At 39.2% G+C, this 12617-nt stretch overlaps 1 protein-coding gene across 9 annotated transcripts in view; it reads right to left on the minus strand.

The window, feature by feature from the left end:
* Nucleotides 1-12617, minus strand: part of cacna1aa (calcium channel, voltage-dependent, P/Q type, alpha 1A subunit, a) — a 145943-nt gene that overhangs the window by 21706 nt on the left and 111620 nt on the right. For 5 of the 9 annotated variants that reach the window (XM_059347450.1, XM_059347452.1, XM_059347445.1 and 2 more), the window contains exons 40-42: nucleotides 7198-7312; nucleotides 6541-6648; nucleotides 3637-3737 (exon numbers count right to left, since the gene is read on the minus strand). In XM_059347450.1, coding sequence (XP_059203433.1) covers nucleotides 3637-3737; nucleotides 6541-6648; nucleotides 7198-7312 — 324 coding nt within the window. Of the gene's footprint in view, nucleotides 1-3636; nucleotides 3738-6540; nucleotides 6649-7197; nucleotides 7313-12138; nucleotides 12236-12617 lie in introns of all 9 variants that reach the window. The other 4 variants (XM_059347451.1, XM_059347447.1, XM_059347446.1 and 1 more) reach the window with 3 other exon arrangements.

Raw genomic sequence — 12617 nt, forward strand, 5'->3', positions numbered from 1 at the left:
CAGCAAAGAGTGGAACCAGTTTTTGTGGCCGAGACCTGGTTCTTTGCCTGTCGAAACAATGCCCAATTATGCCAAAAAAACTACCTACCCCAGCTTTAACCTGTTACACATGCAAGTTTAAAAAAAAAACTCCAGTTCATGTCAAATGTTGTCCTTCAAAATGTCCTATTTCTGATGATTTTAAAAATGTATTTTTTCTTTGTTCTCTCGATCTTTTTTTAAATCCAACCCATGCCAAACCTTGGGCTTTGAGTGCAAGCACTAAATACAATATAATGTACAACATGTAAACACATTCAACACTTAAACGGTTCTGTGATCTGCACTACTGACATTTTTGGATCATAAAACCCTGTAGAGATCTCTCACTGGGTGTCTGCTGCTCCTGCTGCTCTGGACTAAACAGGCAGCAGTCTACAATGCAGCAGTTGGACAAGGGAGAGGACATGGTGTACAGTATGTGTATGTATGGGGAGAGAAGGGCTGAAAGAAGTGGAGTGTTACTTCTGAAAGAAGTAAAATAATGGCTTTTGGAGTGTGGAGTACTGTGTGTTGCCAGAGGACGGGAAAAGGTGCATAAGAACGGCAAGAAAAGTGAAGGAGATTTTCTGATGTTTGAGAGACTTCTGAAGTATCTTTACACGTGCAATAAAATCAGGTTGTCCTCAGAATCATGCAGCTCCTCAAAAGTTTATGGCGTAAGTTGGCTGCATAAACATGTTGAGGACCATTACATTTCAGTTCTGATAAGACATCGTCTTCTGTTCTCAAATTAAATGAATGTGGAGGGTGTGCACCCTTGTAGTTGACCTGAAGTGAAAGGTGCAGCAATATCAAGATGCAAATCTAACAATCCAAAGGTACAAGCGTGGGTGCTGGGAACTGAGAAGATAGGATATCTTTACAAGCAGTCGACATAGGAAAGAATCAGCAATAGGAGCCGTTACGAGCACTCCCGTGGTGTTCAGGCATGGGCACCCTTGGGGCTGTGACAATACAAACAACCCAGCAGTCTCGAGCAGATACACTTTTAAACATTTACAACAACTTAACAAAAACATTTACTAAATTAGCACATACAATTTGGTGAAAAGTATATCTACAGTGGCTTGCAAAAGTATTCATCCCCCTTGGATGTTTCACCTTTTTGTTGTTTTTACACATGAAATCATGGTCGATATAATTTGGCCTTTTAAAAAGAATTAGCAAAAGCCCCTGTTTATTATCAAAGTGAAAACAAATAAAAAATTATCAATTAATTAAAAATATATAAGGTAAAATAAATGATTGCATAAGTATTTATACCCTTTAAAGTGATTATAGTATAAAAACATCTGTTTCTGGGAGGTCCAGTCTCTGGTTCATCACTATTCCTGCTACAATTGCAACATGAAGACAAAAGAACACTTCTAGTAACTCAGAGAAAAGATCATTGAAAAGTATAAGCCAGGAGATGGCATCAAAGAAATGTCCAGCTGACTGGACATCCCACAGAGTTCAGTTAAACCATCATCAAGAAATGGAAGCAGTATGGACCTTGTTTAAATCTGCCTAGAGCTGGACGTCCTCACAATCTGAGTGATGTTAAAATAATTGATTATTTTCTATATTGGTAAATTATTTTGTGCTTTATTTCTGCTTCTCTGTCTCTGTTCTCTGTGAGTGACGCAGGTCACTATCAAAGGTCAAACCTTGACTGTAATAAATATCTCTATGCATTTATATTAAGTCAGACAATATGATTTGATACATTGATTGTGTTTGTGTGTTAATATTGATGTAGAAAACTATGATTACTTTAATTACATATATTCCATTTGCTTAAACTGATTAAGATTCTATAAATCACAAAGAATGACATCCAGATATATTGGTGCACAGTTTTTGCTGTGTGTGTATGTGCGTTTGTGAGTGAGAGTGTGTGTGTGTGTGTGTGTGTATGTGTGTCTGGAGAGGGGAGACCACAGAAGGCCGAATGAAAATCCCGTGTGAGAATCTCTGTAAGTCATAACAAGGAAAAATGTTTGTGCTAACAAGTTTGTTAGCAGGCCACAAGGCTTTGTTATGGGAAGCAGTGATTGTATTGCCCAGGTGGCCTGATGTGTGACGGTATGAAAGAAGACTGGCGAATGAGCGGATCAAGAAGGCGGGACTTCCTGGAAGAAATCGACCAGCATGTTTTGTAAACAAATGTTAGTATTTTAATGGGTTCCAGGGAGGGAGTCGTGGTTCAGACTTCACGAACTGAAACACGTCTGTTTGTATTCAGGGACATGAGTTAATTTTGAACCCAGAGATCTCTGTAAAGTGCACATTTTTTGACGTATTGTAATAAAACTTTTGTTAAACTGAGAAACTTGGACGTCTCCAGCTCTTCATTTCCCCATCAAAGAATGCGCAGAAAAATGGTGAGGTTTTTTCTGTTGGTGACAGATTTTTTCTGTCGGTGACAGATTATCAATTTTCAAGGTTTCCTCATGCAATTTTTCTAACAGTGACCAGACAAGAAAAAGACTGGTCCTGCAGCTAGGGGTAGGCGATATGGCCCTAAAGGATTATCACGATATTTCAGGGTATTTTTGCGATAACGATATTCTTGACGATATTACAAAATACTAAAATATATTAAAAATATGATTTTTTTAGTCTGTATAAATAAATAAAAAATGTTAAACAAATCATAAATCAATCAAAAATCTAAAATGTAGTATAAAGCGCAAATCTCAACAGTGGCCAAATACAACAAAAATTACTCTTGACTCTTGAGTATTAGCAAATAATAAGAAATAACCATCTTCATGTAAATTCTGTGCTCGTATGTTGAAAGCTGCATGTGTTAAGCGACAGGAAGTAATAGTAGTTTTTTGTGATTAACACAACTTTAATTGTTAGCTAATGTTAGCTTGCGGCTAACGAACGGCACGAGACTGATACAGACAGGTAGGCACGGCGTCAAGAAGTAGGAATGTTGCAGATATCGTGATATGCATTTTTTTTACTCATAGAAAAAATATACCGGTATAATCGTGAACGATACGATATGGCACACCCCTACCTGCAGCCTTCCAGGACCTGCTGCTGAGGAGCATCCCCAGAGCATGATCCTGCCACCACCATGCTTCACACTGGAGATGGTGTGTTTGTGGTGATGTGCAGTGTTTGGCATTTTTTTTTGCTAATTCTTTTAAAAAGGCCAAATTATATTGACCATGATTTCATGTGTAAAAGCAACAAAAGGGTGAAACATCCAAGGGGGATGAATACTTTTGCAAGGCACTGTATACTCGTATACTATCTATAATTATGCTTGTATTTTTAATGCTGATATTATTGTATAAGCAAGAAGAAACAGACCATGGCCAGCAGATGGCAGCACTGTTTCAGCTGTAAAAGAATGAGTGTTGCATATAGGAGCTGGATGATTGCATTAGATTGCTGAGTAGTTGTGTTCAGCCCGTGTGCCCTTTTTAGGTGACTGAATAAGGACTCCTTGTTGGATGTGGACAGAGGTTGTCACAGCCCAGGCTTTTATGAATAGGACTACAGCCCTGCAGCCTTGGTTTCAGTGCGTCAGTCTGCCTTTGACTTTAAAGGGTCGGATGCAGGTGGAGTAGAGTGCTATTCTCCTTGCAGTACCTCATCACGAAGAGCCTGCGAGCGCTTGATCTTGCTCTGCCGGTAGTACTCCATGATCATCATGGCAGCATAGATTTTCCCCACTGTCAGGTCTGTGGCTGCTGAGAGAATGACAAGTTACCCTGCAAGATTAGACCTATGGTATGGACCCTGAGCGCAAGGAATGGTAGAAAGGGGGTGAAGCATGCACACAAACAGAGAAAAACACACACAACATTGAGCAAATAGTCTTTTCACAGACAGATAGATTTTTTTTTATCTTATCTTTAGTTTAACTCCATATAGCATTTATATTTCTCACAGGTAAAATCTAGTAATCAATGCATCCCATTGTCATATATATGAAACAAAATTCAGTCACTCCGGAAATCTGCAATCATGTGATTGCAAGAATCAACACAAATTTAACCAAGTCACTAAAATAATAAAATGGGTTAAAATAAAATCTGTGATATCTTGGCTCTTTGGACTTGGTTGCAAATGTAATGCTAAATGCACAATACATTTTGATAGCATATCACATGCATTTCACAAACTAAAGCAACTGCTGTATCATGCAACTAGTGCATTAGCACATGTGCATTTGTTCTTAGTGTCATGGCACCTATACGTATGTTTTATCAAGCACAGCCAGCCATCTAGTGCACACAGCTGAGCGCCCCTGAAGTGAAAAGACGTCTATAGAGAGTTGATCTATAGTGAGGCACCCTCTGATCTCAGGCACAGAGAGGTGGTGGGGGGGGGGGGGGGGGGGGGGGGGAGACTGATAAAGGTCTGGTTTATCTGAAAGGGCAGGATTTGGGTGTTGTGTGCATGTGCAGTTGTTCTGTGTCTGTCATGCAGCTTGTGCTTTATCAGATCTTCTGTTTGCTTTTCTTTATGTTCACATAACAGACCCTTCTGCTAGAATGCCCCCTGTCCATTCCTACAAGCATTCCAGTGTTTACTACTGCTTTTGTTAGTTGGTAACATTAACCCAGGGTTTGCAAGTGAAAACAGTGGCCTTGCGAGTCCAAGTGCATGAGTACAATGGACACAACATTCTTGTCTTATACACAACAATCTCTGCTTTTATATGGTTGCTGACCAGAAAAAAACGCAGATGGGTGATTCTCCTGAAGCCAGTCTAAGTTATGTCTGTGAAGATTATAAATAAGACATACTTTATTACACTAAATATATTTCACTTTTATATGAATGAACAATATAGCCATAATGAGGCACAATTCATTGTTTTGTGTTAAAAGAATATTTTCTATATTTTTAAACATATTTTTGATTCACAAATTAATTACTGTAATGCGTCCAGATAAAAATGTCATGATTTCCCCACACTTATATACAATAAATATTTAATAAACTTTATAAAAATAAATATACATCTGTTTAAAAATGTATAATTTAACAGAATATAATCAAATATAATGGTTTTTAACAATGTACAAAGAAGAAAATTAGATTAGATGTTACGGTATTGATAGAATTGTTTGCATTAAAATATGTGTATATTATAATAAAATACATTTTGGTGATACCAGCTACCCTTGAGCATATTTTAGTGCTTGCCAAAGAAAAAAAAAAAAAACTTTTGTTGTTTTTTTTATTTAAAAATGTGTTACAGTAATGAATTTTGCTCACAGTGTCTCTAAAAATGTCAGAAAATACCTTATATTTTTAAAAATAGATTATAAATCCATATTAAACAGTGACTTTAGATTGTATATGTTATAAAGGGTCAAAGAAAATATGTATTCAATGCTCTTGGATTTTTGCTATGAGCTGTAACGTGTTCATGAGAATCACCCAGATGAGCCTTCTAGCTCCACTGTTTCATTTGTGATCACCAGTGTGACTGATTTGCACGCTAGCTTGCTAGCTTGTTGTGCTAACCACAGTACATATGGTACTAACCATAAGGTGTTTGTGACAGAAAGCCCAGAAGGCTAACTTCTCCCAAAAGCTGTTTTGCTAACAGCGTATTGCTAAACCTTTCCTGTGCTACAGGGAGCCATAACTTAACATTAGCTTAAATAAACAATATTTCCACTTACCCTGCTGTGTTGTGACATTACAGTTTCTATCTATGTTTGTCCTACGTTAATTGTTAAGACATGGGAGATGCTTGCATTGGGACTGCTGAGATTTTCCCTCAATTTTAATGTTGTCTTCATTCACAATACTAGCCCACAATTCTATTGTGCTCTCAATTGCATATTGGAGTCCTTCTGCCTATTTCACTAGAATACTTCAGAACAAATATTCCAGATGGTAACACTTTACAATAACCCTCATTTATAAATGGTAAACATATAGTTTATCAATGTTTAATCATCATTTATAAACTGTATATAGGCCATTTAGAATGGTAAATACATAATTTATTAAAGTTTAATCAACCAAATAATTTATAACTGACAAATAGATGGTATATTAATGTAAGTTTATAGTTACTTTTCCATTAACAAACAATTAAATTTGAATTAATAGTTTATAAATAGTTTTAGTTGCACTGATTATAACATTTTTAACACCATATTAAGTATGTTAATGATTTTTAAATGATTCATATACCTTTAAGAAATTGGTTGAAAACATTTAACGGTTAAATGTGTTAGCTTCCAGATATTTCCTTTGGAATATCTCTCACTGAAAAGCTTGCAAAAATAATCAAGTGGGGCGGGACTTAACAAAGGGTGGATCATGTCTTCATAGATGGGAGGTGTATGGGCGTGGATGTGTAGGGGTGATGTGCCTTCTGTATCAGAGGGTGCAGCAGTGACAGAGACTGGCTGAGAGAAGCGGTCCTCAGGTGGCGTGAAGAGAAATAACGTTGGAGCACTGCACGGCACAGGGTGGCTGCATTCAAGCCACGTTGCTGCGCCCGCACAACACTCTGCAACTTACACTTGTGTGGTGTAACCAGCAAATCCAGAGTCTTCTGAGAGAGGTTGGGCCAGATCGCCATCATCTCTTTCCTCAGCTCTGCGTCCATCTGGTGCTTGTCAATACCACCTGAGCACATTCATCAAACATGCACATGCACATTTATCCAGAGTCATTCATGACCAAGTGCATGCATGCACAAATTCAGACCCATTACATGGACACAGAAAAGATTTATAAAAATGTACTCATACACACACAAAGCATTCATTCCCATTCAGATTGATAAAAGAGGGTGTAAGAGAGGACATACAAACATGAAAACAAAGACAAACAGAAGATTTTCATTAGCAAAGTCATGATAATTGCTGTGATCAAATCATTACTACACTTAATAAATGTACACAGGTGACTCAGATTTTTAAGTGGAAAGTGACAGAAACTCTATTCCACAGGATCTCAACCTTCAGCCTCACACACAACATGCTACACACAGGATCTACCACCAAAGAAGTCACGCTGTACTTAAGCTACAGTAGGAGAAGCATCAGGAAGAGCTGAAGGTTTCTTGGTTCAGCACAGAAATAGCAGACAGCACTGCACTATGGGGGGAAATAAGAAAAAAGGAGAAGAAAGCATGTGAAAATTGGAGCAAAGGAGGTAAGAGGGATTCCAAACCTTCCGTACCCTTGGCGATCTTGATGTCCAGGGCGGTTCGGATCAAGGCCATGAGAGTGGAGTTGAAGTGGACCGTGTTGTCGTCGGCCACAGGGAGGTCCATGCGGAGCAGTCTCTGTGGGAAAGCCAATCAGGGTGAGCGGTGAGAAAATGGGGAAGTCAGCAGGGCGGCATGTATGCGGAACCTCCAGGTGAGAAGGGGAGGGGTGTTGAGTCGGTGTCAGGAAGGGGGGAGGGGAGGAAGAAGGAGGGGGGGTTGGGTACAGGAGGCTGGAGGAGCTGTGCATAGCCTGTAACAAACAGCTCAGACTCAGCCACAGGGTCAAATGAGCCATGTTTGATTTTCAGTGTGCTGTGACAATAAATTGACATGTAGGAATTCACACATTTGAATTATCATATGAGGCAACCTGTGAGTGCAAAGGTAATAAATTAAGACTTTTTTTCAGATTCGTCCCTCGACTTTATACATTAATTTATCAAACAATCAAATTATAATCTATGTTTGTTGACATCCAAAAGACCTCACAGGTTGGTTAAACTGCAATCTTGAGCCTTCATTAACAAGACAGGAGGCCAGGCTGAGCAGCAGCTACTACTATCCACAGCTCCCCCTAGAGCAGTGGTTCCCAACCTTTTTCTTGAGGGACCCACATTTTTACCATTGTAAACTTTGCCCCCCCCAATTGACCACTGCGAACTCAGTGTTCTTTTGTTTTTTGTTTTTCTCCCTGACGCTTTTTCCATTAGCTCTGTGTTTCTGTTGTTAGGTGAGGTTACCGCTAGGTGGGGTTACCGCTAGGTGAGGTAACCACTAGGTGAGGTTACCGCTAGGTGGGGTTACCGCTAGGTGAGGTTACCGCTAGGTGAGGTTACCTGTGTATACTGCAGGAGGGATGTTACACATTTCTATAGTGATTTTTCTATTTAAATAAATGAATAAACGTTTAATGTAGCCCTTATTTAGTTATTTTTGTCCCACTAATGAATTAAATGCTGACTCATCTATATTTAACACATTCAATTTATTACATCCCTTAAAATCAAGAGGGCTTCGCGACCCCCCGTGGATCTTCGGCGCCCTCCCTGTTGGGAATCACTGCCCTAGAGGATTGGAGGTTCACGGTAAGAACAATAACAGACCGGATGATAAACCAATAAACTAAAAACAACCAAGGCACCGATCTGAGGCAGGGGGAAACACTTTGGTTTTCGTTTATTGGTTTGATCCTCGTCTTGTTGATTTATATTTCAAAGACATTACAAAGACACACCAACTCACAGATGACATTCGTGTGTGTTTGGTGACAGAAGACGGCGACAACCCAAACATGCAGCAAATCATGCCTCCCTCTACATCCCCATTAAGTGCCTCTCTTTAATCCATACATCAAAACTTAAAAAAAAAAACTCTATTCCCCCAAATCCCACTCTCATGCAGCATGCGATGCACACGCAATATGCCTCTCAGGACAAGCAGCTGCGCAGCCGTACACAGAAAGCATCCTCTGTTGGCGACATTAAAATGAGTTTGTGAGTTGTTTAAACGTGGCTGTTATTGAAGGGAATAGGACAATTTTGTAGACAATGGAGCTAGGCTGAAATAATAGAGCAACTAGCTCTATCGCTAATTATCTGATGTCTAATGTTTGAAAAATGGGCACAGACTTGGAGGGTTAATAGGTGAGAGAGAGCAGCATTCTGTGGAAAAAGAAAGAGAAAAAGAAAGAAAGAGAAAAAAAACGGCCACCGTGGAAGTGTTTTGGTGCCAAGATGTAAAATGATTGTTCAGACAAACATAATCCAGGTATATGTAAGAAATATGAAGTGAAAAGAAATGTTTATTCTGCCAGAAAATAGATATAATACGAGTTGAAAGGGAAAGCTTAAGGGAAAGGGATGATAGAGAAATAAAAATCAATAGGTTAATAGGTTGTGAGCTGGAGCGTGTAAAGAGAGAAAAAGTGACCAAAAATAGACGGACAAAAAAAAAACTCTATGCAAAGAAAAAAGAAAGAAACATCACCACACTTAGTTGGCTGTGTCTGTAAGAAAGCGGTCCTGCCTGAAGGCTCTGCTGTCTCTCTTCAGGACAGAGAAGAACGGAGGTTAAAACAGTGGAGCTAGATCATAGGGCATTGTTCTGTGGACTGGTTGGAAAGTCAAAGGTAAGGTTTGGATTTCTCTCATTGGCAATTGGGAAAGTGGTACAGGAGGTAAGGCATAAACACAGAGATGGTGGCCTTCTGGAAAACTGTTCCAGTAGTTATTATCAAGGGAAAGATTAAGATGTTAGGGAAGCCAAAACCATGCATGTAAAGCATGTTAGGTTTATGGGCGGGGAGGATTGAGGGTCTTCCTTTTAGTTCAGGGAGGAGGCTTTAAGGAAAAAAAAGTAAGAGGGTGAAACCAAAAGGATAAGGAGAGAAAGAGAGCCTCTAGTACAGGATTGGGATTTGAAATAAAAACATGAGAAAAGAAACAGAGCTAGAGGAGCAAAAACCTGGGTCAAATAATACAATTTAGGCCATGTATCTTTGTGTATTTGTTCAGGCGAGATGTGACAGTGTTAATGCCTACATTTCTATCTGACATTTCTTTCCTTCATCAACAATGGCCAATAAAAGCACTACGTCGGCTTCGAAGGTCGGAAAAAACAAATTCCATTCTGTGTAAGTTTATAACATCATCTATAGAGACATACAACTCCGCCTTCTCCAGAATCTGCGTCTGGATGACTGAACCCAAAATGAAGACATTTATTCTATGATTTAATTGCAATAAATGTATCAAAAGGCTGCCAAAATAACTAGATCGTGATGCAGATTTGAAAAAAGTCTGAACTCATACTAAGTCACAATTGCCGTAAAACATCAAGCAAACAACTTTAAAATGCTTGTTTTTAAAATGGACTTGGATTGATCAAAGCTTAAGTTTGTGCAAATATGTGAGTGATGCAAATTTCATATATTCACATAGTTTGCATTGTGTGATTCACGTCTTTACATTGACTTTGCATGTAAATTGCACCATGAAAATTTGCTTTAGCACTTGGTGTGTACACACCACTCAAGTGTAAATACCCCTTTGACATATAATAAGTTGTACTCGTATTTAATAATAATATATATTATTAAATATATAATAATAATAATAATAATAATAATAATAATAACAACAATAATAATAACATAGCACAGGCTAAATATATGACACATTGCTATGTTGTTATTATTATTACTACTACTATTATATATAGTACTGTTGCTACCATTACTATTATTACTATGTACTGTGATATACATTACATTACAGATATACATGACATATATTATTATACTGGCCTTATTATTACTATTATTATTATTATTATTATTATTATTGTTATTATTCCATATTATTTTATTTCATCATATTATTTTATATTATAAACTGTACTATTATTTTTTAATACAGCTGATCTCCTTTTTAACTTCTTAAGTGTCCTTGTTCTATTCTGTGTTTTTTTCTTTTGTTGTTTTTATTTATTCTACCTCAGTATTTTGATTCTATTGTATTTTATTGTACTTAAATACCGGACTGCTGTGACAACCGAATTTCAAACCGAATCTATCTATCTATCTATCTATCTATCTATCTATCTATCTATCTATCTATCTATCAATCTATCAATCTATCTATCTATATAAGCTCAAACCATATGGAAGTGTAAAGAGTATAAAATGTGAGTATTTGGCCCAGGTCTGCTAGAGAAGAAGGGAGGTAGAAGAAGGGAGGTGGATGAAGCGATGTTAGCGATGGAGTGATCTCCTGTGCCTACAGGCTGTTTTGCCGGCTGCCCCCTGAGGCTCACAGTGATCTGCCAATGAAGTTTAATGAGACTGTCACGTTGAATACAAGAGGTGTTACAGAAACATGTGGTAACACAAAGGTAAATTTCGTTGTTATCATTCTGGATGTATTTCTATTCTGATAACAATTTGTGCAAGACTAACTGCATCTGTGCTTCTTCTAGGACAGACAGGGCTCTGTGCATGGGGTTGGTGGGTATCGGCCATGCAAAAGGCAGGTGAGGGAGTGTCTATGTGTGGGGAGGGGAGCAATATGCAGAGATGAAGGGGGGCTGGAAACAGAATAGAACTGCATTGACAACAGAACCAAAGGACAAAGAGAGAATTGGACTTGCAGATAGAAAAGGCTGCTCGGGGGCTTGGAGCTGCTACATGAAGGGTGACAGAAAAAGAACTGCTTCTGTATGGCAACCAAAGGCTCTCTGAGGAAAACACGTCACTGAGACAAGCCCTTCTGCTCTCTCTACCATTAGAAATAACACATAATATCTATGTGAAGGGTTGATATGGCTTAATTCTGTGTTTGTGTGCATGTGTGTGTCTGCCCCATCCACAGGACGGAACGAGTCAGAGGACAGAAGTCTAGCGGACCTTCCAAGCCCTGCTGCACACGCATGTTTCTGACCTGGAACGTGTGTGTCTGCATGTATGCAATGTTTGTCTAATTATGAATAAATATCTTACATGTTTGCATTCATGCATGCACTTAAGAATACGACACTATTGATTATAATGTGCATGTTGGTGCAAGTGAGCTTGTGTGTCTGTCATACACGGTGCAAACGAGCTGAGAAGGTCCCTCTTTCGTCCCCTCCTGTGGATACACCCCCCACCCGGCTAACCCCTCGCCATTATTGTTTTGCTACCTCCACCCAGGAATCCCACACCACCACACAACGCCACAACACCGACCAGCCCACCCCCACTTTCCACGAAAAAGAAACAGAAACAGAACTAAGGAAAGGACGACACTAAAGTTTACACCACGTTGAGCGCTGAAATCCCTTGCCCCCTCCCTCTTGGACCCCCCCATCCCATAAAAATCCCCACACCCATAGGAGACTCGGGTGAAGATGGGGTCCTTTCTGACCTTGTAGGCCACCCGTGCTGGACACCTCTTCCCCAGGCCTAGTGGAGGACACATGTGCCTCAGCATGTCATACATTTCCCTGCAACTGATCCTGCCACTGCATCATCAGCCAGTGCCATCACCCCCGTTAACAAAAGCACAAAAGAGGGAGAGATGGAGATATTGAGAGAGAGAAGAAGGAGGGAGAAAAAAGATGCAGTGAGAGGGAGATTGAGGAGCGGTTGATTAGAGTTGAAAACAGAGATTACAGCAGAAGAGATTGAAAGAGAAAGGGGGAGACAGAGAGAAAAGGACCAAAACAAAGTAAAAGAACAAAAAACAGAGAGACAAGGTTATTGGGCTGATTTGGTGAGACTGCGGCCATGTGGCTTCTCTATGTGCTACAGTTTGTCAAAAAAGAGAGGGAGTAAATGACAGAGGGAAGGGAGACAACAGGAGGATTTGATTTTGTTCTCTTGTGCTATCAGAAGAGAATTATG

The sequence above is a fragment of the Centropristis striata genome, chromosome 13, assembly GCF_030273125.1.
Source record: "Centropristis striata isolate RG_2023a ecotype Rhode Island chromosome 13, C.striata_1.0, whole genome shotgun sequence".
NCBI classification, from domain to species: domain Eukaryota; kingdom Metazoa; phylum Chordata; class Actinopteri; order Perciformes; family Serranidae; genus Centropristis; species Centropristis striata.